This window comes from Mytilus trossulus, chromosome 4, assembly GCF_036588685.1.
Source record: "Mytilus trossulus isolate FHL-02 chromosome 4, PNRI_Mtr1.1.1.hap1, whole genome shotgun sequence".
Lineage (NCBI taxonomy): Eukaryota > Metazoa > Mollusca > Bivalvia > Mytilida > Mytilidae > Mytilus > Mytilus trossulus.
Window position 1 is genome coordinate 57,352,276 of NC_086376.1, and position 26,509 is coordinate 57,378,784.

A 26,509-nucleotide genomic window follows, 5' to 3' on the forward strand; every position below is an offset into this window, starting at 1 on the left:
AGCATTATTCTAAGTCCAAGACGACCATGATATGACAAGCACTGTTTATGGAGCTCTTACCGATCAAAACAGTGGCGCAAATGTCTCAATGCATATTTGTATTAATTACTATTGTTGGTATATTGTCAGCAGGGAATACTATATTAACTTCATATTTTCAATCTTTTATTTAAAAATTGTCGAATTTATTGTCTTGTTAATTGATGTCAAATAAAGTATGTTTTGCTTGAATTGAAATTTATGAACGATTATGTAAATTTTCAGGTTATGACGGCGATATACCAGCTTTTTCAGCATCATTGAGTAAATCGCAGAACTTGGGTTCCAATACAAACGTTTTATTTGATAAAGTGTGGACTAATGTGGCGAATGGATACAGCACTCAAACTGGAGTGTTTACTGTGCCCACAGGTGGACTTTATCAAATCTCTTGTACAGTTGTGGGTGCCTCAGGGAAAACACTTCGCGTTCATCTGTGGAAAAGTGAGCAGAAAACTGTAGGCCTGTACCCTAACCTTGCTAACTTCAATTCAGCTACTCTAAACATGGTATTAGATCTGAAGAAAGGCGACCGAGTGTATATCAGACATGGTAATTCTCAACCAGAAATTGTTTACAATGAATCAGGAACAAACTCCAGTATGTTTTCTAGATATCTAATTTAAAAATAAAACGAGTTTATAACTACATATATTTTCTTTTTACTTTGCCTTTGTGAGGTAGATATTTACTTATATAATACAATAGAAAAACATGATTGACTCAATTTTTTCTGGATTTTTATTTGTTTGGTTGTGGTTTTTTTTTGTCTTGAGTACATATTAAACATGTGGAACATTTATTCTTTTGTTTCCTGTTTAAAGTAAACCAAATAGGAGATTTGATAAGTTCAATAAAGAGACGACTTTCCACTTGAGACAATTAAATAATAAGCGGTAAAGTAAACTGTATAAGGCCTCGAAATAACAAAATGTAAAAGAACAATTCATACAAGTAAACCAATGGCATGATTGAACAAAAAACGCCAAAAATACGGCATAGAGAGCATCAAACGACAACCACTGACAGGAGCATATATAATGTGGTTGCGTTTTATGTTTGCAGGCGATATAAAACATCCGCCGAACCGTGCCATAGTACAAAATAAGAACTAACTTTAAAAAAATGCATGGACAAAACCAAACGCTTGACTTTATAAAGTTATAAATCAACGAACGAACTAAAAACAAATGCCTTATTCATGACAAAAGGGTGGATTGAATGGTTGGTCTAGGTAAAGTCTGTCTTATCAGGCTGATGGAACTATAAACAAGTATCATACAAGTTGGAAGCTTGGCTAGCTATAAAACAACGTTTATACCACCATTTTCTTTCCCAAAAATGGCCATACCAAAGAATGGTGAAAGATACAAAAGGGACATAAGTGAAAATAAACTGACAAACAATGGCTAAAAAAGGAAACAGACTAACAAGATTTCGAACAACAGTTCACAAAACACAACAGGTGCTCCGTGTGAGTTCAAAAATATGGCAGTTGTATTTCCTTGTTCCTTATAATTTTTTGTTTTTATAAACTCCCCCTTTTAGAATTTTCGGTATTTTTTTTTATACTTTTTTCTAATGAAATCGCTTTGTACACTTTCCTAAATCATTTTTTGTTTTATAAATTTCATTGATAAGTATTCCGGTCAACTGAATTGAGATAGGCACTAAGAATGTGTTTATGAGCAACCCTCCCATAACCTAGGAAAATGACAAAAATCAGTTGGAAATATCTCGACTCGTCCGATCGACGCAAGCACAAAAAATATTAACATGACGACAGAAGGAAAAAGGCATCGATCTAAGAGGACTCATATTCACTGATGGCTTGTTCATTTAAAGCAAATGACAACAAATATATAAGAGAATTAATCAGAACAAAAGCATTGTGTACAAAGACATCATAAAAAGTCTTAGAAAAGTGTGACTTTTGTGTAATACCAAATTATAAGTGCATAATATTGTGTATGTAGGGCAAAAAGTTTTCATTGATCAGTTATTTCTCAAATTCATCAAAAACCAGATCATTGTTAATACAGATAAAAACCAAAATAACTCCGATGTTGAAATGGTATTCAATCAAAATTAGTTTGTTGAAAGGATCAATAAGTATACATGTATAGTATTTTACTTTACGTTCTTTATTAACATCATTAACGTAGAAACTAAAATGTAGCATCTTGTTGTGTTTTTAAAACATTCTACAGATACACACAAACTACAATTAAAAATCTTTGAATTTAATAAAAAGTTAAGTAAACGTTGGAAACAATTTATTGTAACGAGAGCCTTGGCTTAATAATTTACAAGGTATAAAAAAATAACGTACGTTGAAATAAGATTAAAAAAAAACCACATTACTTCAGATAGTAGGCAAAACGCACGAATAAGAAAATACAAGCATCGTAAGAAGGGACCATAGGTGTATCGCCATCCGAAAATGGGAATAAGGAATGAAAATCTCTTTGGTTGTTAAGCAGAAATATTTAAATCCAGAAAAAAAAGACATATTTTAAGATTTATCTAAAGTAAGTACCCTGTCTTAGATTTTCGCAGAATGGTTATAAAATTATTGATTATTGAAAGAAAAATATCATCAAGGTAACGATAAGAGATATTAGATTTATCATTAAGATAGATCTTACTGAGTTTGGACATACATTCTTTATTCATACCAACACAGGGACAAGTTTGTTATTAAATGGGTGTGATTTGTTCCAATAGGAATACCTACAACATGACAATAGACTGTATTTCTGAAACGTACATTATTGTTGTCAAATCTTCTCTGTCAAAGTTGTTATATCTATCATATTTACATTTTAAATACAGAAAAGGCTTTGAATAAGTTGCTGCATAGATATAGGAAGATGTGGTGTGAGTGCCAATGAGACAACTCTCCATCCAAATAACAATTTAAAAATTAAACCATTATAGGTTAAAGTACGGCCTTCAACACGGAGCCTTGGCTCACACCGAACAACAAGCTATAAAGGGCCCCAAAATTACTAGTGTAAAACCATTCAAACGGGAAAACCAACGGTCTAATCTATATAAACAAAACGAGAAACGAGAAACACGTATATATTACATAAACAAACGACAACTACTGTACATCAGATTCCTGACTTAGGACAGGTGCAAATATTTGCAGCGGGATTAAACGTTTTAATGGGCCCAAACCTTCTCCCTTTTTCCTGAAACAATAGCATAACATCACAACATATAAAAACATACGATAAAATATCAATTAGCAGACTTAACTCAATCAAAAAATATACATTTGTAATGATATATTATTAGTTAATAGTTTTTTATTCCAACAAATAAAATAGGTGAATCGGCAGCATAATGTTTTTGGATAAACACAGCCCAGTCACTTTTTATTTACAAATGGTTGTTAATTAACTTAAAAATATTCACTTATTTAAAAACTTTTACTTCCTTGTTAACAATTAAATTTAAGTAAATAAGGTAGCAAACCGGTTGAAAATTACGAATATTTTTCGAGAGTTATATATTGCTTTTAGCAGCTATAAGAATAATATCACTGTCGTGAGGATAAAAAACTAGAGGCTCTAAAGAGCCTGTGTCGCTCACCTTGGTCTATGTGCATATTAAACAAAGGACACAAATGGATTCATGACAAAATTGTATTTTGGTGATGGTGATGTGTTTGAAGTTCTTACTTTACTGAAGGTTCTTGCTTCTTACAATTATATCTATAATGAACCTTGCCCATTAGTAACAGAGAAAAATATTTGGTAAAAATTTACATAAATTTACCGAATTAATGAAAATTGTTAAAAATTGACTATAAAGGGCAATAACTCCTTAAGGGGTCAATTGACCATTTAGGTCATGTTGACTTATTTGTAGATCTTACTTTGCTGAACATTATTGCTGTTTACAGTTTATCTCTATCTATAATAGTATTCAAGATAATAACCAAAAACGGCAAAATTTCTTTAAAAATTACCAATTGGAGGGCAGCAAGCCAACAACCGATTGTCCAATTCATCTGAAAATTTCAGGCCAGATAGATATTGACCTGATAAACATTTTTATCCCATGTCAAATTTCCTCAAAATGCTTTGGTTTTTGAGTTATAAGCCAAAAACTGCATTTTACCCCTATGTTCTATTTTTAGCCGTGGCGGCCATCTTGGTTGGTTGACCGGGTCACGCCACACATTTTTTAAACTAGATACCCCAAAGATGATTGTGGCCAAGTTTGGATTAATTTGGCTCAGTAGTTTCAGAGGAGAAGATTTTTGTAAAAGATTACTTAGATTTATGAAAAATGGTTAAAAATTGACTATAAAGGGCAATAACTCCTAAAGGGGTCAACTGACCATTTTGGTCATGTTGACTTATTTGTAAATCTAACTTTGCTGAACATTTTTACTGTTTACAGTTTATCTCTATCTATAATAATATTCAAGATAATAACCAAAAACAGCAAAATTTCCTCAAAATTACCAATTCAGGGGCAGCAACCCAACAACAGGTTAACCGATTCATCTGAAAATTTCAGGGCAGGTAGATCTTGATCTGATTAACATTTTACCCCATGTCAGATTTCCTCTAAATGCTTTGGTTTTTGAGTTATGAGCCAAAAACTGCACTTTACCCCTATGTTCTATTTTTAGCCGTGGCGGCCATCTTGGTTGGATGACCGGGTCACGCCACACATTTTTTAAACTAGATACCCCAATGATGATTGTGGCCAAGTTTGGTATGATTTGGCCCAGTAGTTTCAGAGGAGAAGATTTTTGTAAAAGCTAACGCCGGACGACGACGGACGACGGACGACGGACGACGGACGCCGGACGCCAAGTGATGAGAAAAGCTCACTTGGCCCTTTGGGCCAGGTGAGCTAAAAAATACATGGGAGATGAATATATCCGATCTTTATAGATTATCGTTGATTATCTCAACGAGATTGATTTTCTCGCTTGAGCTGTAACGGCGAAAGTGAGAAAAGCAATCGAGTTGAGATGACCAATGATAATCTGTTTATCGCTATTTTACCTATGACGACGTTGTCAATTTCAATGTCAATTTCGTTAGCAACGCCACGTGGTCTCCTTAGTTTCTAGTGATAATTTTTCCATATCAAGCGAGAAGCATGATATGAAAATTATCACAAAAAAGATCAAAGGAAAAATGCACAAAATAGCGATAATCTATATTCCTATTAAAATTAAGTGTCACTTAACAAAGAGAGATAACTTAGTTTATTCTGATAACGCAATATTCAGCAATTAAATAAGAGTAAAAAAAATTGGCTATTTATTTTAAGTATTTTTGTTATATAGCTCTTCAACGGTTTTGGCTTATACATCCTCGGATTTCAATTCTTTGGCTTTGAGCGTTCCTGATGAAGGTAAATCCAGAAAGGCGCTTCGGACGCATGGAATTATAAAACGTGTTGTTTTCAATCACTGGGTCGATGCCTCTGCTGGTGGACTATCAGTCCCCGAAGTTATTATCAGCTCGGTAGTCAGTACTTCGGTACCGACATGATTTAACAAACTTTTCTAAAATTGGCCATTTATAAATTTTGTAATTATTAAGAAACTAAGGTTGCTGAGTTGACTTTAGATGAATTTGGCTATTTATTTTTGTTATATACCTCTTCAACGGTTTCGGTACTTATACGGACGCATGGAATTATTAAACGTGTTGTTTTCAATTTTTTACAGTTGGCTTCGGCATGACCGTCAGAATAATGGACATATCTTCACACTATGATGCTGCATTTTCTCACTTTCGGTGAGTTTGTTTGAAGCAATGTAATGCTGTCAGATTATTTTTCCCAATGGATATGTCATTTTCAGCCACATTAATATGAACAATTAATAGAAATTGGGAGTAATAAATCAATAGTCTATGGGGTATTAAATCATCGAAATTAATATTGTATTAGATACTTAGAATCGAATTCAAAATCTTATTAAATTATAAAAATTATATTTTTATGATTTCGGGTGATACTGTTTCAATATGACTGTACTATATCTGCAGCAATTTTGTGTTCAATATTTGACTTTCAGATTTAAAATTTTACTAGTAATAATCGGTATTTAGCATTCATGATGAATGTAAATTCAGAAAAACGCAGCAGACGCATGAAATTTATGTATTGTTGATTTCATTAATTATGGTTCTTTGAAGATACGCTACTTGTGGAATAGCAGTCCCCGATGGTCTCGCAGCTTAGTAGAAAGTACATGGTACTGACATGATGTATAACTAACCTTTCATAAATTGTCCGTTTATAAATTTAACAAATATAATGAAACTGAGGTTTCAACTCCCTCAGTCAAAGACCTTAGATGGATTTGGCTGTTATTTCTTGTCCGTTTTGGTAATAAAGCTTTAAAACTGTGTCTGCTCTTATACGTGCTTGGTCTTTCACATGCCCGCGTCACACTGTCCCGATTTTTATATACGATGGACACCTGAATGCGAAAATTGTAAGTTCGTACGAAGTTGGTCCCGATCTCGTTAAAATACCAAAAAGTGACAGAAGCAAGTACGATGAATAAAGAAGTCTATACGATGGTGCCGAAATCATATACGATAGCAAAAGATGGACATACGAAGGTTAACCGAAGACGGATATTTAAGCTTCATATCTCAGCCGAAGCCTACACGATGGATCACGAAGGCTATACGATGGATTACGAAGGCTACACGATGGATTACGATGATGGCGCGATGGCCATAAGATGTCTTAAAGACGTCGTGTACAGCTTACGGTGCATTTAAATTATATGCCGAAGACATCACGCGTTTTAAATTGTTTGATCAATATTGAATATATATTATATTGTGCATGTGTCATATACAAATATAGTGTCCATATTTGTCCCCAATATGTTACAAACGAAGGGATGCCAAGCTCCGCATTGCCTTGTTTGAACTGTAAAATGTGTGCCCTAGTCTGAATAATCACCCATAATTATACCCATGTTTACTGATCTATCTTAAAGATAAGGAAATGGGTTCGTTGATCCCTTTTATTCAAAAAGAGCTCTTTCCAGGAGAATATCATAATAATATAGACAAAAGGAAGGATGTGGGGAAAGCAACAAATGTGGCAAAATATGACATATAGAAAACAAAATGGTTATGGGGTAGACATTCGTGTGACAACAACTCAGATGATACATAAAAAATCAGAATAATGAAGAAAAAGTTGGTTTCTTTGTATACGTGTACCTGTAGTGTTGGTGTACGACGCGCGTTTATGATTTTCATTATGTTACTTGATATGAAAAATTGACAAAAAAATAATATTTTACTTGTAAAAGTAAATCCTGAGCCTGTAATAGCTGCTCTTCTTGTTCCATTTGAATTAATAGAAACAACGCTGTCGCCTTTCTTGTTCTCATAGAATCATATGATATGAGCTCCATGTTTTGTGAACGTCTTTCTTAACTGTCGTATTAGACTGACCAGTGCAGATCGCGCATCGCACTTTAAATGCATTTTATCGCGAAAATTAACTTACATTTAGCTGGATTTATTGCCGTCGTAGTTCCATCTTGTCGCATTCGTACTTTTATTCGATGGCAACACGACGGGATTACGAGGTAATACCGTATTCACGAAGTCGTGTTACCATCGTAAGACCTTCGGGTAGCTTCGTGATTCATTCGTGTAGACATCGTAATGTCAAAACTGTCCGATGGAAACGATGGAAACACGAATGCAATACGATGTTCAAAGATGCTTTCCCGGTGACATTAAGATGGTGAGGATGGTGATATGAACTCAATACGAACCATCAACATCGGACGCACCTTCGAGGATTTTTTAACATGTTAAAAAATTTAGAACCCTTCCCGAAGTTGTCCCCGAAGGCTAGAAAAAGTGGTCGATGGTTCTATGATGGTTAAAGATGGCACTATGAATAGCCCGAACTGGATACGATCAGTCCCGATTTCGAAAATTTCCTTAATCGTGTTGCCATCGGCTTAAAAATCGGGACAGTGTGACGCGGGCATTATGAAAATGAATCCAGCTGAGCGCATCAGACGCATGAAATTTATAAACTGTTTTTTTTCCATATTTTAAGTGACATATATATTTTATTTGTTAATATAAGAATTACAAGTGGTCTTTTGTTATAAATTTTTGGCAATTAAAAAAAAAGGCGACAAACACATTTTTAACAAGAAAAATCTCACGCTTCTGACAAAATGGGATCGTTTAAACTTTAAAAACATAATTAAAAAGCATTTCTACAATAAAGGTTTACTATGGCCAAACATATTTGATCCTATATAATAGAAATACTAGTAATAATGATGATAACAATTGGAAAGCTATAACTATTTCTAGTGAATATTAGTACCTGATTATAACCTGACTATCCCTTGTAAGTGTCGAAGAAGTGAGGATATAATGTTGTCAATTATTTCTTTAATATTACATTTTTACATAACTATGTCACATCCTTTTTTAAATGAGAATTGTTCTTATTCCCAAACATAAATCAAACTTCCGAGCGATTAAACATTCCCTTCGTTCAGTAAATGTTGATGAGTATAAACTAATTCGCAAGTTTTACTTATCAACCAACAACAGAAAAATTGAACAACCCTGGACATCTTTATAAAATTTATCAAGAATTTCAACAATATATCAAGGGAAACGACATAATGACGATGCATTACCTATGCATCTTTATTTTAAAGGCTTTCAAATGTATTAGCTCATTTTGACAGCCATGACACATGTTTGCTGAAAAATAATGGATACATTGAGTACGGGGCGCCGAATGGGACTCTTGCGGTTTTGTACTCAAAATTCAATTTTGTACGGACAAAAGTTTAACAAAATTTGTATCATACTACAAATTTGAAATTTTGTCATACAAAATTATCTATCAGCGGACAAAAGTCACTTTTGTCATGACAAAATTCATTTTTGTTACACAGACTTGACTTTTGTTACCTAATTTGAAAATTGAGCGACAAAAGTCAATTTTGTATTTAAATTAGTTTAGTTTGGTTTCTGTGAACTAATTTGCATACAAAATCGACTTTTGTTACACAAAATTGACTTTTGTTACACAAAATTGACTTTTGTTACACAAAAATGACTTTAATTACACTAAATTGACTTTTGTTACACAAAATTGACTTTTGTTACACAAAATTGACTTTTGTGAGACAAAATTGACAAAATTGACTTTTGTCTCAACAAAATAGACAAAATTGAATTTTGTCTCAACAAAATTAACAAAATTGAATTTTGTCTCAACAAAATTAACAAAATTGAATTTTGTCTCAACAAAATTGACAAAATTGAATTTTGTCTCAACAAAATTGACAAAATTGAATTTTGTCTCAACAAAATTAACAAAATTGAATTTTGTCTCAACAAAATTGATTTTTGTCTCACGAAAGTCAATTTTGTCTCACGAAAGTCAATTTTGTCTCATAAAAGTCAATTTTGTTGTTACAAAATTGAATTTTGTCATCACAAAAATGAATTTTGTCGTCACAAAATTGACTTTTGTCTCAACAAAATTGACAAAATTGACTTTTGTCTCAACAAAATTGACTTTTGTCTCAACAAAATTAACAAATTGACTTTTGTCTCAACAAAATTTACAAAATTGACTTTTGTCTCAACAAAATTAACAAAATTGACTTTTGTCTCAACAAAAATGACAAAATTGAATTTTGTCTCAACAAAAATGACAAAATTGAATTTTGTCTCAACAAAAATGACAAAATTGAATTTTGTCTCACAAAAGTCAATTTTGTCTCACAAAAGTCAATTTTGTTTCACAAAAGTCAATTTAGTCTCACAAAAGTTAATTTTGTTTCACAAAAGTCAATTTTGTCTCACAAAATTGAATCTTACCGTACACAATTGACTTTTGTGATTTAATTTCCATATCAGGTAACAAAAGTCAATTGTGTATGCAAATATGTTTATATTTGCATACCTTTAAGACAAAATTGACTTTTGTCATGACAAATATGAATTTTGTCTATAAAAATGAATTTTGTCATGACAAAAATGAATTTTGTCTACACAAATGAATTTTGTCATGACAAAAATGAATTTTGTCTACACAAATGAATTTTGTCATCACAAAATTGAAGTTCTCACAAAACAAGTCTGTAGCACATAGTTTTGTAAGACAAAAATGATTTTGTTATGACATAATTGAATTTTGTACAAAACCACAAGAGTCCCATTCGGCGCCCCGTATTGAGTGGTCCCGATGAAAGCAAATAGTTATCAAAAGTACCAGGATTATAATTTTATACGCCAGACGCGCGTTTCGTCTACATAAGACTCATCAGTGACGCTCAAATCAAAACAGTTAAAAAGCCAAACAAATACAAAGTTGAAGAGCATTGAGGACCCAAAATTCCAAAAAGTTGTGCCAAATACGGCTAAGGTAATCTACTCCTGGGGTAAGAAAATCCTTAGTTTTTCGAAAAATTCAAAGTTTTGTAAACAGAAAATTTATAAAATGACCATATAATTGATAAACCAGAAAGGGCAACGGACGCATAAAATTTATGATGGGTTGTTTTCGTATTTGACAGCACCGGGTAGATACTGTTGCTGGTGGTCTATCAGTCCCTGAAGGTAATTATATCTCAGTTGTCAGATATTATTCATAACAAACCTATCTCAATTGTCCATTTATAAATTTATATTTTAATATACAAAATAAAACAAAGGTTCCAACTCCCGCTGGCAAAGTTTACCTTAGACTATCTTTTTATGTATTTTTAGTCATATAGCTCTTCAGCTGGTGTTGTTTTAATTTCATTTGAAAAACAAAAGATTCAAATATCTTTAATGCAAATTCCCTTATCTTATAAGTATAAGCGATCTACAGAGTAGTATCATGATGGTCGCTATTATAAGGATCAGGAGATGTGGTAAGACAATTGATTACCAATGAACACTATCCACCACAGTTAGAAGATGTGATAGTAAGAATTTGTAGGGCCCGCAAACACACCGTTTAGTAGGCAATAAAAAGCGACGACATTAGAAAAGTAAAACAAATCAAACAAGAAAATTAACGACCAATTTTATAACAAAACAATTTACAAAAAACAAATTTGAAAGATATGAACCAACACAAGTTTATAACAATATATGAAGAGAACACAATATATGATGATGCGTAGTTATATGTACAATCTGCCATTTCAGGTTTGTGATTTCTATATTCGTTGCATATACAATCTGTAATATCTTTGAGAGATTCAAATGTTGCATTTTTTAAAATGATTATAAAGATGATACACAAACAATAGTCTTTTTCTCACAAATCTATAACGAATTCCAAGAAAATATAAAATGACTTATTGACGCATTGCATCTTTGCATTGTCAACCTCAATAATAAATGGTATTTAAAGAAATCATCCTAACAAGTATGACTAAGTATGAACATGTCAATGAGGTTACCCATTGCAAACATTGTATCAATTGCAAATGATCGGTTCTGGTTACGAGTGTGTAGAGTTATCTGTTTTATGCCAATAGATTTTGTCACTATCGTCTTTATATGTAGGGCTTGGTAGAAGCTTGTCATTCCAATCCGGCCAGTATTTGTTCTTCATTCGTTCACAATAAGAAACTAAATTACCAAGCACTTCTGAAAATGAAATTGTAATAAGATAAGTATGTATGGTTTTTCCTTCGCGAAATTTTAATACTGAATATATTGAAGTCTAAATCATATAAGTTATTGCTATAATGTGTCTTCCCTTCCGTCCCGCTTTGACGGGGATAACAATACAATTTCAAGGTTTCCGTGTGCATGGCATTTAATTTATCTGACATAATGTGTATTTTATTAAATCATACTTTTTTCTTTTTCTTCATTTCAATAGAACATTATCAAATATATGGAGCGATATGTTGCTTTGAATTTTTCTAGGAAACATCTATTAGGTGGTTGATATATATATTCAATGAGTTTTGTTTCCTTCTCTGGTAAAAAGGTTGAAGTAGAGAGTCCGTAAAACTTGTAGAAACAAACGGATAATTTTAAAACATTTTTGATTGACAATTTAAAAAAAAAATCAACTGAACGTCCATTACATAGAAATTGGCAACTGTACGAAACCCTATTCTAGTTTTTGAATTTTTGAAAATTCCATATAAATATATGAGCGCGTTCTTAGAGGATTTATTAAAAAGCCTACAGTTATAATTACTTCAAAAATGGGAGTAAAACAGTTCATGAGTATCAACAGAATAAGCATCTATTTGTGTGCATCCGAAATTGTGATCCTTGACAATGCACAAACATGAGTGATTTCAGGAAATGCTGCATAAGAAAATGCTGTGAATTTTTAAACAGCGAGATTCTATTTTATCGAAACCTTTCCGACCGCAATTTTAGCAATATTATATCACGGCAAAAAATTAACAATATTTTACCAACAAAAAGAAACCCAGAAAAACAGTATTAGATGTTTTTGTATGAAATGCTTAATGATTTCAGTTTTCTCATATATATGCTGCAAAAATTAGAATATTTATGTTAATATGTTCGGAATTCGATTCTCATATCAGTATAATCATTAAATTATACCCATATTTCATATTTCTCAGTTGGTTGGATATTGACGTGTTTACAGGCTTATATTTCTTGAACAATATATTTCTATTCTGAATTTACTCATACAATGATAAGAAAATATAGTTCATTTGTCAAATCTTTTCCCAATCATTATCGTAAAAGCTTACTGAGTACATGTTATCTCACTTATATACATTTTTATCTAACTGATATTTAACAGTTGTCGGTATTACAGTGAAGAAGCAAATAATACTGATTTCAATGCATATACGATACATATTTTGTACAAGCAGTCATTGTCGCACGATCTACTCTCAAAAACAGAAGATGACCTGATATCTGAATTATAAAAAAGAAGATGTGGTATGATTGCCAATGAGACAACTATCCACAAAAGACCAAAATGACAAAAAAAATAATAATTATAGGTCACCGTACGGCCTTCAACAATGAGCAAAGCCCATACCGCATTTAGTCAGCTATAAAAGGCCCCGATAAACAAAGTAAAACAATTCAAGCGAGAAAACTAACGGCCTTATTTATGTAAAAAAAATGAATAATTTGTTTGATATTTAAGGCTTGGTTTCAGTGGCGGAAACATTAATTGATACAACATGCAGTTACGATTGACTTGTAGCTCAGTTTTTATCAGTGTAGTAGGTTTTTCTGCCTTACTTTACAAAAGAAATTTAGGGGTCAATAACAGATAACCGATGTTTGAAATTGACTGTGCACCTTTCCAGTAGTTCCTGTCTGGTGATTTTGTACATATATACATATATTAGGACTCGAGTATAATTTAAATGCTCGCCTACTCGCTTCTCAGTAATTAATTTTTCACTTTAGTTTCCTTTGAATTATTCCCTTCGTAGTACTTATAAATATCAACAACGTAAATAGAGTATTTATGATTAGAGACATTTTTAATTGTGTTTACGGAACATCATTCATTGTTGGTTGGCCATTGTGGAATATATGTGCTCCAGATGACAACGGAAATATTCCAATTGCTGTATGTTGCCACAATCAAGTCCTGTTTTCTCAAATTGTGACATCACTGAATTAATTTTGTCCGCGAATTTGTACTTTCGTTTCACTTTGACACTGACAGAGGCAATCGCAGTTGAAACCTTAAGTTCCTCAGAACCCTCCCGTTTGTTTTTGATGGTTAAAGGATTGAAAATGCATTAGTTGACATTTCGAGAGAAATAACTGATGCTGTTGGCACATGCACATTATTGGAACAAAATGACTTCATCTGGAGAAAACATCTGTGTAATACCTTAAGGGCATACGATACAGTTTTGATCCCGTATTTAAATTTTGCTGACAATTTGCATATTGGCTATTTTTTGCCCGATTAAATCAAATATGTTATATAAAATATACCTTCATGTGCTACTTTTTGAGTAAAATGAGGTCCAAATTTTATATATTTGCTCAAAATTCGGTTTTGTGAACGTAATTTTCCTTTCGACAGAAATACATAATTTTTTTGTTTAAACAGATAAACACAAGCTGTTTTTAGCTAAATTATTTGTAAATTCTGTTTTATATAAATGTCCTTTAAATTTGAGCAATTTGTTTTTCAAATAAATCATATTTATCAAATGTTCACGAATGTAGAAAAAAACTGACATTTTGCTGTATAATTATCAAATTAAAAAAAATTGCACTATTTACGTTTCATGAAAATTGGCACACATAATCTTCTTACGTAATCAAACCAAGTGGAATTTTAAAACGAGGGGTCTTTGAACTCGTTTTCAAGTTAGATAAGTTTGAATGATAAAAATCAGTCTAAAAATGAATCTTTTCCCGATAATTCATAGTTTGACGTCGCGAAAATAACAATTTACGTTAGCAACGTCATTATCTCCCCTGGACTGTATCGTATGCCCTTCGAGATAAAGAGGAAAGGTTATTTATTCACATAACTAGATTAGAAAAAACTCAGCAAAGATACCATAGAAAAATACAAAAAGTTAAGCGAAACCATTCTAGTGCCATAATTAGCCTGAGTGTTAAACATCCTAGTTATATTTTAGGCAGTGGCTATTTGACCGGCACCGGCTAAATAGCAAATTTGCTATTTGACCGGCACCGGCAAAATAGCAAATTTGCTATTTAGCCGGCACTGAATAAAAACATTGGTGTGATTAGTAGAGAATAAAAAAGCTTGATAATTATTTAAAATAATTTTATCACAATATGAAGCATTAGAAATATCTGAGACTACTATAACTCACTCAGGAAATATAATAGTACAATAAAAAACAATATTGAAGATGTTCATTATATAGATAATTTATAACTGTATAATATCAATTAAAAGCATGAAAACACATTTGTATATATGTTACAGTATTAAATAGGTGAAATTAGGAATTACATGTAATTACTAAAATTTAGGAATTACAGGTATTTCCCGATGCACGTCTTAGTTAATACAAGTAATTCCTTAAACGGCCCAGTTATTACCAGTAATTACTAAATTTAAAATGATTTTTTACACCTATTTACTGACTCAGCAGCTAAAACAAAACCATAACTTTTGACCACCTGAACATAATACAACATTGTTTTAGCTGTGTAATACGAACTAGAAGATCAGTTAGTACTCTTAAAATTTTGAATGGTTGATTTGTATAAAAATATCTTGAATAAATATGGACTTTCAAATATTTGGTTAAATCAGTGTAACTTTAGTTTTAATCTAAAATGGTTTAAGTTGAGCATTATACAGATAATTTTTTACCAACTTCAGCAGACATGGAAATCAGAAATGGAAAATTCTCCCAAAGCATTATTTTTTAACTTTTTAAAGAAAACTTTGAATTTGAAGAATATTAAGACTTATTACCTTATAATTAATGATAAGATAACGTTATGTAGGTTAAGAACTGGAATGAACTGTTATGTGCATTAGCTTCGAGATATAAAAAAATATATCTTTTTTTTTGTTGTTAAATCATTTAGAAAAATTATGTAGTCAAATTATAATTCACTGTTAGCAGTCTGCTGGTTCTATTTTGTTAAATTAGCTGAGAAACAAGGTTGATGAGTTGTACTTATTCATGTGACCTTCAAATCAACCCCTAGCCGGAGATGGGTTATCGATGTATTCAGCTATTAAAATTGTGAGGGTTTTGCAGAACAAATAGTCTCGGCTACTTTTGCTGTTAATCGCAGGCTCAATTTTTTTTTTTAATTTTCCTCTCGATACTATCTTTTGACTAGTACTGTAAGAAGCTTCAGTCAAAATTGGGTAAAAATCCAGGATGGTTTATATACAATCTAATGTTTAAAAAACTTTAACAACAGAGTGTATGTAATGTTAAATGGGAAAAAATAGTCCATTTATAAGTAATATACGAAAAAAAGTTTTTTTTTTACAAACTTTACTTTTGGATATTATCTTATGATCATAAGTTCTAAAGAAATCGGATTTTTTTTATTAGATGGTTTGTTTGAATCGATTTAGCAAAACATGCTGCTAATAACAACATTTTTATAACCGAGGAACAAGTTGAAGCAAGACCTGAACTTTTAACTGCTTCTTGTTTGGACTCAGTTGTAAATATTGATTTAATAAAAAAAGATGCATGGGAAGCTATTAAGAGCGTTTATAAAGAGAAATAAAAGAACCATATGTACACATGATGGAGATTCAAAGGAAGCCAGTGTAATGTGTAGTTCCTGTTTGGAGTGGCAACATTTATCTTGTGCTAGATTAAAACAACTTTCTAAGGCAAAGAACTGGTTTTGTAACAATTTAAAATGTAAAATCATGTGTCCTTTTGAAATTCGTAGCAAACAACTTTTAATATTGTCTTTTTTAAGATGTGGGTAGTTTTACATAACACTATTTTTATAGCATGGCAGGATATTTAAACCATGCTTTTAATTAATATTATAAACATGATAAAGTTATAAATTAATCATTTAATATGAACATGTTCAATAATATATATTTTTATTGTACTCAGTGTATTTTTAATGCTTGATATTGGGATGTAATGATTTTAAATTATTATTAAGTTATTATTCTCTCCTAATCATATCAATGAACAGTTTTATTTAGTGCCGGCTAAATAGCAAATTTGCTATTTTGCCGGTGCCGGTCAAATAGCAAATTTGCTATTTAGCCGGTGCCGGTCAAATAGCCACTGCCTATATTTTATGATCATTCCTGATAAAGGTTAACACAGAAAAACGCCTTTTTGTGTATGTGTTATTTTTCATTTTAAGAGCATTCAAAATTAAATATTCTTAAAGGGAACGCTTTTGCAAGGGTGTAGAAAAAAGATGATATGAACAGTTTATATATATAAATAAAGACCTTGGAACTAAAATCGATTCAGCATAGCAATGACTACGTGGCTGTTACTACATAAGTAAGCCGCCTTCCAAAACCAATAACAACAACAACAACGTGGCTGATGAAACCTTTGCATGGGGTAATGAAACGTCCAAAACAATTGGCTTCGCTCCATTGGTTATAAAAACTCGTCAAAGATACAAGGCTAACAGTTCAATACGACAAACACACGTCCCATCTACATAAGACTCATCAATGGCGCTCAATTATTACATATATTAATCTTAAAAAAATCAACTATCTTCAGATTGCCTAGATTACAACATCGACGTAACTTATTTATCTTCATGTTGAGATTGATATAATCTCTGAAGTTTTCAGTTCACCTTATTTCTCTCTGAATTTGGATATTATTGGTAGGTCATTTATTGACCTAAAAATTGTTCGGAATCAAGTACTCATAATAATGGTTATTTCAGAATAGCGATTGCGATTGCGACCGGATGCATAAAATTCTAAAGTGTTGTTTTCATTTTTTACAATGATAAGCTTCAGTATAGATTGATCCTTACATTATAAACATTACTGTTGAATAAATACCTGTAACAAATTTTTGATGTTTTGATCCAGGCATATTGTATATTATCATGACCAGCATACCAAATAATACACAATCAACTTCACAAGGCTCATCACCCATAAAGAATTTCTTTACACCTACAACAGAAATATACGATGTATGACGGATAAAAAACCAATTCATCTTAGTATTCTTACGATTAACAATTGTACTGCTAGATGTTCTCTCTCTCAAACACTTACGTTTTGTCTGATTGCACTGAGTGTTTGTTTGTGACTGAAGATTACTTCCTAATTTTTTAATTAAATGTGGGACTTCTCTTGTCATCTTTAAATTGTGTTTACTTACAATTCGTCCTCTAAACGAACTAAGTTATATTGTTTAATAAGTATTTCATTTGCATGTCATTAAGCACATAACTCGCAAGAATTATGTAACGTCCAAAGTGCGCATCTTTCCAAGTTAAATATTTGGGTGTGTTATCGATGTATGTTTTATTTACCTGTCAATTTAAAAGTTTCTTATATATCAGTGGTGTTTATTAAGATCGTATTCATTTGAAATAAAGCTTTTACCCTTGGTAAAACAATTTAAATAGAAATCCCTCTTAGCTGTTTTTTTTCTCTCTCTTTTAGACATATCTTAACATCCTCCTTCTACATGGAGAAATACAAATGAAACTTTATAGCCTAATATGAGAATGTTACCTAAGAAGTTACTAATAGCAGTCATATCATGAACAGCGATTTCCCATACTTCGTCAGGTGTATGTCGCCCCATTCCTTGTCCCCATGTCTCCTGTTTTATTACTCGCTGTAAAAACTTTACCGTTAACCATAATTTAAGGCCTGTATAAGGTATGATTGATGATACTGCTGACACGTCGCCCCCAAATGATTCTATACACATTGTCCTGGAAAGTAAACAAAAACAATAAATCACATGTGAAAGCGTAACACAATATTATGATATATCGTTGCAGTATATAAACAATAACCATACATTGTCTCGAAATATCAATGTTATTTGTACTCGGCTCGAAACAGGTAGAAATGCTCGGCACAGCCTCGCTTTCTACCTGTTTCTAAGCCTTGTACAAATAACATTGATATTTCGAGACAATGTATGGTTATTGTATATATATCTGACAGACTTAGACATTAGACTACATTCCTTAAAGTCGACCGATTGTATGCATTATATATATATATATATCTTTCTCGTGAGAAATATGAATTGATAAAAAAAACTATGCTACAATTACGAAAAATTGGATCTAATGCCACCAAACAATGCATAACTGCAACACGATATTGTACAATATTCAAAAGTCGACATAATATAAGTAATGTTTACATGAAAGTGGTAACATAATATTCAACAAATATTATAAAAAAAATAGCAATCTACACGAGTTGATAGACGGCGGTGAGTGTGCTTAATATACGTATTATGTCATTAGACATTATGGACTGAATATTTAATCTTCATGAATATCATATATGTTTATTAAATAAATGCACATTCATACCCCAATATCACTTTTAACTTTTAGTCAAAATTATTTATATAAAGTAGTTCGTAGGACAATATAAAGTGCATAACATAATAAAGTTATGAGGCTGACTTTAAACTGGTGCTCCTTAAGAAGAAAGAGAAAGAAGCTAGTGTTATCCTTTAATTTACTTTCTGCTATATCCACTAAATAATTCAAAGCTTGGTGACTATGTTAACGCAACTATTCATCGATCTTGAAATAAAGGATACAGCAGATACAGTTAACTCTACATCTTGTATTTCATATCATGATTTCCTTAATAGAGCGGCTCACAAAGAAAATTCAATTCAAGCGTTTTAAGTGGCGAACTTATTAAATTAGCCCTCCAGAAATTTAACGGTCACCAACATGAGCTGGTTGAGCGTTATGGAAAATCATGATATATATATAGTGGATATAGCAGAAAGTGAATTAAAGGATAACACTAGCTTCTTTCTCTTTCTTCATAAGGAGCACCAGTTTAAAGTCAGCCTCATAACGTTATTATGTTATGCACTTTATATTGTCCTACGAACTACTCTATACAAATAATTTTGACTAAAAGTGTATCAGTGATATTCAGTTCATGATGTCTAATGACATAATACGTATACCCAATTTCACAGATGACGACGGATAAGTTCCTGTTGTTGTTACCATAATCCCGTCCTCCCCCCCCCCCCAAATGTGATCTACAAAATTAAACTTATCACCAGTTTAGTACTGGTTCGTTTTTGAGCAACACGACGGGTGCTACATATTAAGCAGAATAGATTTACCCTTGCTGAGAACCTGAGATAATTCCCGCTTTTAGTTAGGTAGATATTACTCATTCTTTAGTTTTCAATGTTGTGTTTTATTAAATCGTTATTTGCCTTTTGGTAGTGTTTTATTTTTATTGTCATGGTGTTGTCAGTTTATTTTTCACTTATGCATTTGGTATGTTTCGCCTCTTTTTTAATATACAGTGTATTTCTTTCAAAATAGGGAAAATAAAGTGGTAAAATTCAGCAAATGATTAGCAATTTTGAAACAGTCTTATAAGTATGCGATCAAAAATAGTTAACATATTTTGTTATTTTTGCACATCATGTTTAGAAGGGGTTGTAACAACCTTGACTTTAGCTAACTTTTACTGTTTTCTTGAGCCCGCTTTGATTATATACTCTGATTAAAAAAAAATGTTAGCTCATGATTTTTATGATTCCATCTATTTAACTTCTTGCGAGATTTGAGACAAGACCTAAGGATAATTCATCTTTGGGATTCTGATGTGCGTCATTTCGTCCAAGTAAATAAATAGTATGTACAAAATCATCAGTTTTGAGCTTCTATACGCATATGTTATTTTGTTAAGATTTTCTTATGTTGATTAGAATGATTCTTTGAGCACTTTTACATAAAAATTACAAAACGACTTTTGTATTTCATACGTCCGACTAGTTTCTCTATTAGAATAAGACGATACTTTAAAAGACTTAACATGCAAGTTACACAAACACAGTCACATTCACGAACTCCTGCAAATCTGCCTAATGTAAACTATGTCAGAGGGAATTGAATATTTTAGTTCTTGTACCAACACAGGAATATGACAGTTGTAATCCATTCGTTTTATTTGTTTGAGCTTTTGATTTTGCCATTTGATAAGAGATTTTCCGTTTTGAATTTTCCTCCGAGTTCGGTATTTTTGTTATTGTACTTTTTCTTACTAAATAAACGAACAATTTTATAAAGGTGTGTTTTTAAATCATGTCTGTTTTTCTTTTTAAGCAGTTATTCCTACCAGTACAAGTTTTCCTCTGTAAGTCTCTGGAAAGCTTTAGCTATACTGATCTCGTCTTTATTCAAGTGTGTGTTTACGTCGACCTCTTTCTCTTTCTTCAAATATTCTATACAAAACTGCGAATCAGCTATTGGCTTTCCATTGTACTCCATCCAGGGTGTTTTGCCTTTCGATGAAAATTTACCACTGTGGTCATTCTATGGAATATAAAAGATAACATTTATGAAAAAAGATTACATGGGCATTTTTAGTGTTTGGTGAATGATACCTATTCACATTTTATGCATGCATCTTCTGTAAAATTTCTTCAGTCTTTTCTTTTTTCTACTACCTTTGCTAGACGATGTATATGCACTCCATTCATTTCTAGTTGATTCATAAACTGTGCTTTCTTTTTCTAAAATTTGGCTCTTTCTTATTGACACCTTCACGTATTCGACTAACTTAATTATGTTTGTCAGTTTATTCAATTCTGAAATGATAATGATTTCTTCTGCTCACGAATTACTTCAATGTTGTCACTTTACCGAACCTGACTACATACAGGTATTTCTAACACATATTTTTTCACTAGTCTTGGATTTTAATTAATAGACAACAAGTTCTAATATTCTCCTCTTATTCTATCTTGTAATTTGTACAGAGCACAGTGTTTTTGGGAACAACATTTGCCTTTTTGTGGAACATATTTGCTCTCTTTTTAGGCATTTGAAGATGATGATGGGGTTTCTCCTTCCGTTTTAATTCACATTAACTAAACGTATACATATACGAAATCTTTATCATTCTTGCCGGCTAAACGTACCATACATGAAAAACTTGTCACTCTTACTAGTTATACCTATCATTCACAAACGGACTGTTTTGTCATTCTAACTATCCAAATGTACCATATGCAATCTCTATCATTCTTACAAGCTAAACGTACCATATACAGAATCTCTGTCATTTCACTAGCTAAACGTACCATATACAGAATCTCTGTCATTCTTACTAGCTAAACGTACCATATACGGAATCTCTGTCATTTTAACTAGCTAAACGTACCATAAACAGAATCTCTGTCATTCTTACTAGCAAAACGTACCATATACAGAATCTCTGTCATTCTCACAAGCTAAACGTACCATATACAGAATCTCTGTCATTCTCACAAGCTAAACGTACCATATACAGAATCTCTGTCATTCTCACAAGCTAAACGTACCATATACAGAATCTCTGTCATTCTCACAAGCTAAACGTACCATATACAGAATCTCTGTCATTCTCACAAGCTAAACGTACCATATACGGAGTCTCTGTCATTCTAACTAGCTAAACGTACCATATACGGAATCTCTGTTATTCTCACAAGCTAAACGTACCATATACAGAATCTCTGTCATTCTCACAAGCTAAACGTACCATATACGGAGTCTCTGTCATTCTAACTAGCTAAACGTACCATATACGGAATCTCTGTTATTCTCACAAGCTAAATGTACCATATACAGAATCTCTGTCATTCTCACAAGCTAAACGTACCATATACAGAATCTCTGACATTCTTTCTAGCTAAACGTACCATATACATAATTTCTGTCATTCTTACTAGCTAAACGTACCATATACGAAATCTCTGTCATTTTTACTAGCTAAACGTACCATATACAGAATCTCTGACATTCTTTCTAGCAAAACGTACCATATACAGAATCTCTGTCATTCTTACAAGCTAAACGTACCATATACGGAATCTCTGTCATTTTAACTAGCTAAACGTACCATATACATGTACATAATTTCTGTCATTCTTACTAGCTAAACGTACCATATACGGAATCTGTGTCATTCTTACTAGCTAAACGTACCATATACGGAATCTCTGTCATTCTTACTAGCTAAACGTACCATATACGGAATCTCTGTCATTCTTACTAGCTAAACGTACCATATACAGAATCTCTGTCATCCTTACTAGCTAAAGGTCCCATATACGGAATCTCTGTCATTTTTACTAGCTAAAGGTACCATATACGGAATCTCTGTCATTCTTACTAGCTAAAGGTACCATATACGTTATCTCTGTCATTCTTACTAGCTAAACGTACCATATACAGAATCTCTGTCATTCTCACAAGCTAAACTGTGACGTAATATATACGGAATCTCTGTCATTCTTACAAGCTAAACATATACGGAATCTCTGTCATTCTTACTAGCTAAACGTACCATATACGGAATCTCTGTCATTCTTACTAGCTAAACGTACCATACACGGAATCTCTGTCATTCTTACAAGCTAAACGTACCATATATAGAATCTCTGTCATTCTTAATAGCTAAACGTACCATATACAGAATTTTTGTCATTCTTACTAGCTAATCGTACCATATACAGAATTTCTGTCATTCTACTTGCTAAACGTACCATATACAGAATCTCTGTCATTCTTACTAGCTAAACGTACCATACACGGAATCTCTGTCATCCTTACCAGCTAAAGGTACCATATATAGAATCTCTGTCATTCTTACTAGCTAAACGTACCATATACAGAATCTCTGTCATTCTTACTAGCTAAACATACCATATACGGAATCTCTGTCATTTCATACTAGCTAAACGTACCATATACGGAATCTCTGTCATTCTCACTAGCTAAACGTACCATATACGGAGTCTCTGTCATCCTCACTAGCTAAACGTACCATATATGGAATCTCTGTCATTCTTACAAGCTAAACGTACCATATACGAAATATCTGTCATTCTTACTAGCTAAATGTACCATATACGGAATCTCTGTCATTCTTACTAGCTAAAGGTACCATATACAGAATCTCTGTCATTCTTACTAGCTAAACGTACCATATACGGAATCTCTGTCATTCTTACTAGCTAAAGGTACCATATACAGAATCTCTGTCATTCTTACTAGCTAAACGTACCACATACAGAATCTCTGTCATTCTCACAAGCTAAACTGTGACGTAATATATACGGAATCTCTGTCATTCTTACAAGCTAAACATATACGGAATCTCTCTCATTCTTACTAGCTAAACGTACCATATACGGAATCTCTGTCATTCTTACTAACTAAACGTACCATATACGGAATCTCTGTCATTCTTACAAGCTAAACGTACCATATATAGAATCTCTGTCATTCTTAATAGCTAAACGTACCATATACAGAATTTTTGTCATTCTTACTAGCTAATCGTACCATATACAGAATTTCTGTCATTCTACTTGCTAAACGTACCATATACAGAATCTCTGTCATTCTTACTAGCTAAACGTACCATACACGGAATCTCTGTCATCCTTACCAGCTAAAGGTACCATATATAGAATCTCTGTCATTCTTACTAGCTAAACGTACCATATACAGAATCTCTGTCATTCTTACTAGCTAAACATACCATATACGGAATCTCTGTCATTTCATACTAGCTAAACGTACCATATACGGAATCTCTGTCATTCTTACTAACTAAACGTACCATATACGGAATCTCTGTCATTCTTACAAGCTAAACGTACCATATATAGAATCTCTGTCATTCTTAATAGCTAAACGTACCATATACAGAATTTTTGTCATTCTTACTAGCTAATCGTACCATATACAGAATTTCTGTCATTCTACTTGCTAAACGTACCATATACAGAATCTCTGTCATTCTTACTAGCTAAACGTACCATACACGGAATCTCTGTCATCCTTACCAGCTAAAGGTACCATATATAGAATCTCTGTCATTCTTACTAGCTAAACGTACCATATACAGAATCTCTGTCATTCTTACTAGCTAAACATACCATATACGGAATCTCTGTCATTTCATACTAGCTAAACGTACCATATACGGAGTCTCTGTCATCCTCACTAGCTAAACGTACCATATATGGAATCTCTGTCATTCTTACAAGCTAAACGTACCATATACGAAATATCTGTCATTCTTACTAGCTAAATGTACCATATACGGAATCTGTCATTCTTACTAGCTAAACGTACCATATTGTATAAACTTCAAGATTATAAAAAACCGGTTTTTTTCTAAAGTGAACATTGATTGGTTAAATATTTCTCAGTGTGTTTGAATTTATTTGATAGCCTTTTGGTCATGACTGTTTGTCTCTAATATTTAATTAACTGTGCATTTGTATTCAGATATCGCAGATCAAATTTATTCGTTCTTTGTGTAATCATACGTTTTTTGATTGAGTTAAGTCTGCTAATTGATATTTTATCGTATGTTTTTATATGTTGTGATGTTATGCTATTGTTTCAGAAAAAGGGAGAAGGTTTGGGCCCATTAAAACGTTTAATCCCGCTGCAAATGTTTGCACCTGTCCTAAGTCAGGAATCTGATGTACAGTAGTTGTCGTTTGTTTATGTAATATATACGTGTTTCTCGTTTCTCGTTTTGTTTATATAGATTAGACCGTTGGTTTTCCCGTTTGAATGGTTTTACACTAGTAATTTTGGGGCCCTTTATAGCTTGTTGTTCGGTGTGAGCCAAGGCTCCGTGTTGAAGGCCGTACTTTAACCTATAATGGTTTAATTTTTAAATTGTTATTTGGATGGAGAGTTGTCTCATTGGCACTCACACCACATCTTCCTATATCCATATACAGAATCTCTGTCATTCTTACTAGCTAAACGTACCATATACAGAATTTCTGTCATTCTACTTGCTAAACGTACCATATACAGAATCTCTGTCATTCTTACTAGCTAAACGTACCATACACGGAATCTCTGTCATCCTTACCAGCTAAAGGTACCATATATAGAATCTCTGTCATTCTTACTAGCTAAACGTACCATATACAGAATCTCTGTCATTCTTACTAGCTAAACATACCATATACGGAATCTCTGTCATTTCATACTAGCTAAACGTACCATATACGGAATCTCTGTCATTCTCACTAGCTAAACGTACCATATACGGAGTCTCTGTCATCCTCACTAGCTAAACGTACCATATATGGAATCTCTGTCATTCTTACAAGCTAAACGTACCATATACGAAATATCTGTCATTCTTACTAGCTAAATGTACCATATACGGAATCTCTGTCATTCTTACTAGCTAAACGTACCATATTGTATAAACTTCAAGATTATAAAAAACCGGTTTTTTTCTAAAGTGAACATTGATTGGTTAAATATTTCTCAGTGTGTTTGAATTTATTTGATAGCCTTTTGGTCATGACTGTTTGTCTCTAATATTTAATTAACTGTGCATTTGTATTCAGATATCGCAGATCAAATTTATTCGTTCTTTGTGTAATCATACGTTTTTTGATTGAGTTAAGTCTGCTAATTGATATTTTATCGTATGTTTTTATATGTTGTGATGTTATGCTATTGTTTCAGAAAAAGGGAGAAGGTTTGGGCCCATTAAAACGTTTAATCCCGCTGCAAATGTTTGCACCTGTCCTAAGTCAGGAATCTGATGTACAGTAGTTGTCGTTTGTTTATGTAATATATACGTGTTTCTCGTTTCTCGTTTTGTTTATATAGATTAGACCGTTGGTTTTCCCGTTTGAATGGTTTTACACTAGTAATTTTGGGGCCCTTTATAGCTTGTTGTTCGGTGTGAGCCAAGGCTCCGTGTTGAAGGCCGTACTTTAACCTATAATGGTTTA

General features: G+C 32.5%; 1 protein-coding gene across 1 annotated transcript in view; it reads right to left on the reverse strand.

Annotated features, from left to right (window-relative positions):
- Positions 1 to 11,112: 11,112 nt before the first annotated feature.
- LOC134715608 (failed axon connections homolog) overlaps positions 11,113 to 26,509 on the reverse strand; it is a 45,586-nt gene continuing 30,189 nt past the window's right edge. The window contains exons 3-6 of the mRNA XM_063577901.1: positions 20,854 to 21,050; positions 18,238 to 18,443; positions 17,551 to 17,667; positions 11,113 to 11,696 (exon numbers count right to left, since the gene is read on the reverse strand). Of these exons, the coding sequence (XP_063433971.1) occupies positions 11,548 to 11,696; positions 17,551 to 17,667; positions 18,238 to 18,443; positions 20,854 to 21,050 (669 nt within the window). The 3' untranslated portion in view covers positions 11,113 to 11,547. The remainder of the gene's footprint in view (positions 11,697 to 17,550; positions 17,668 to 18,237; positions 18,444 to 20,853; positions 21,051 to 26,509) is intronic.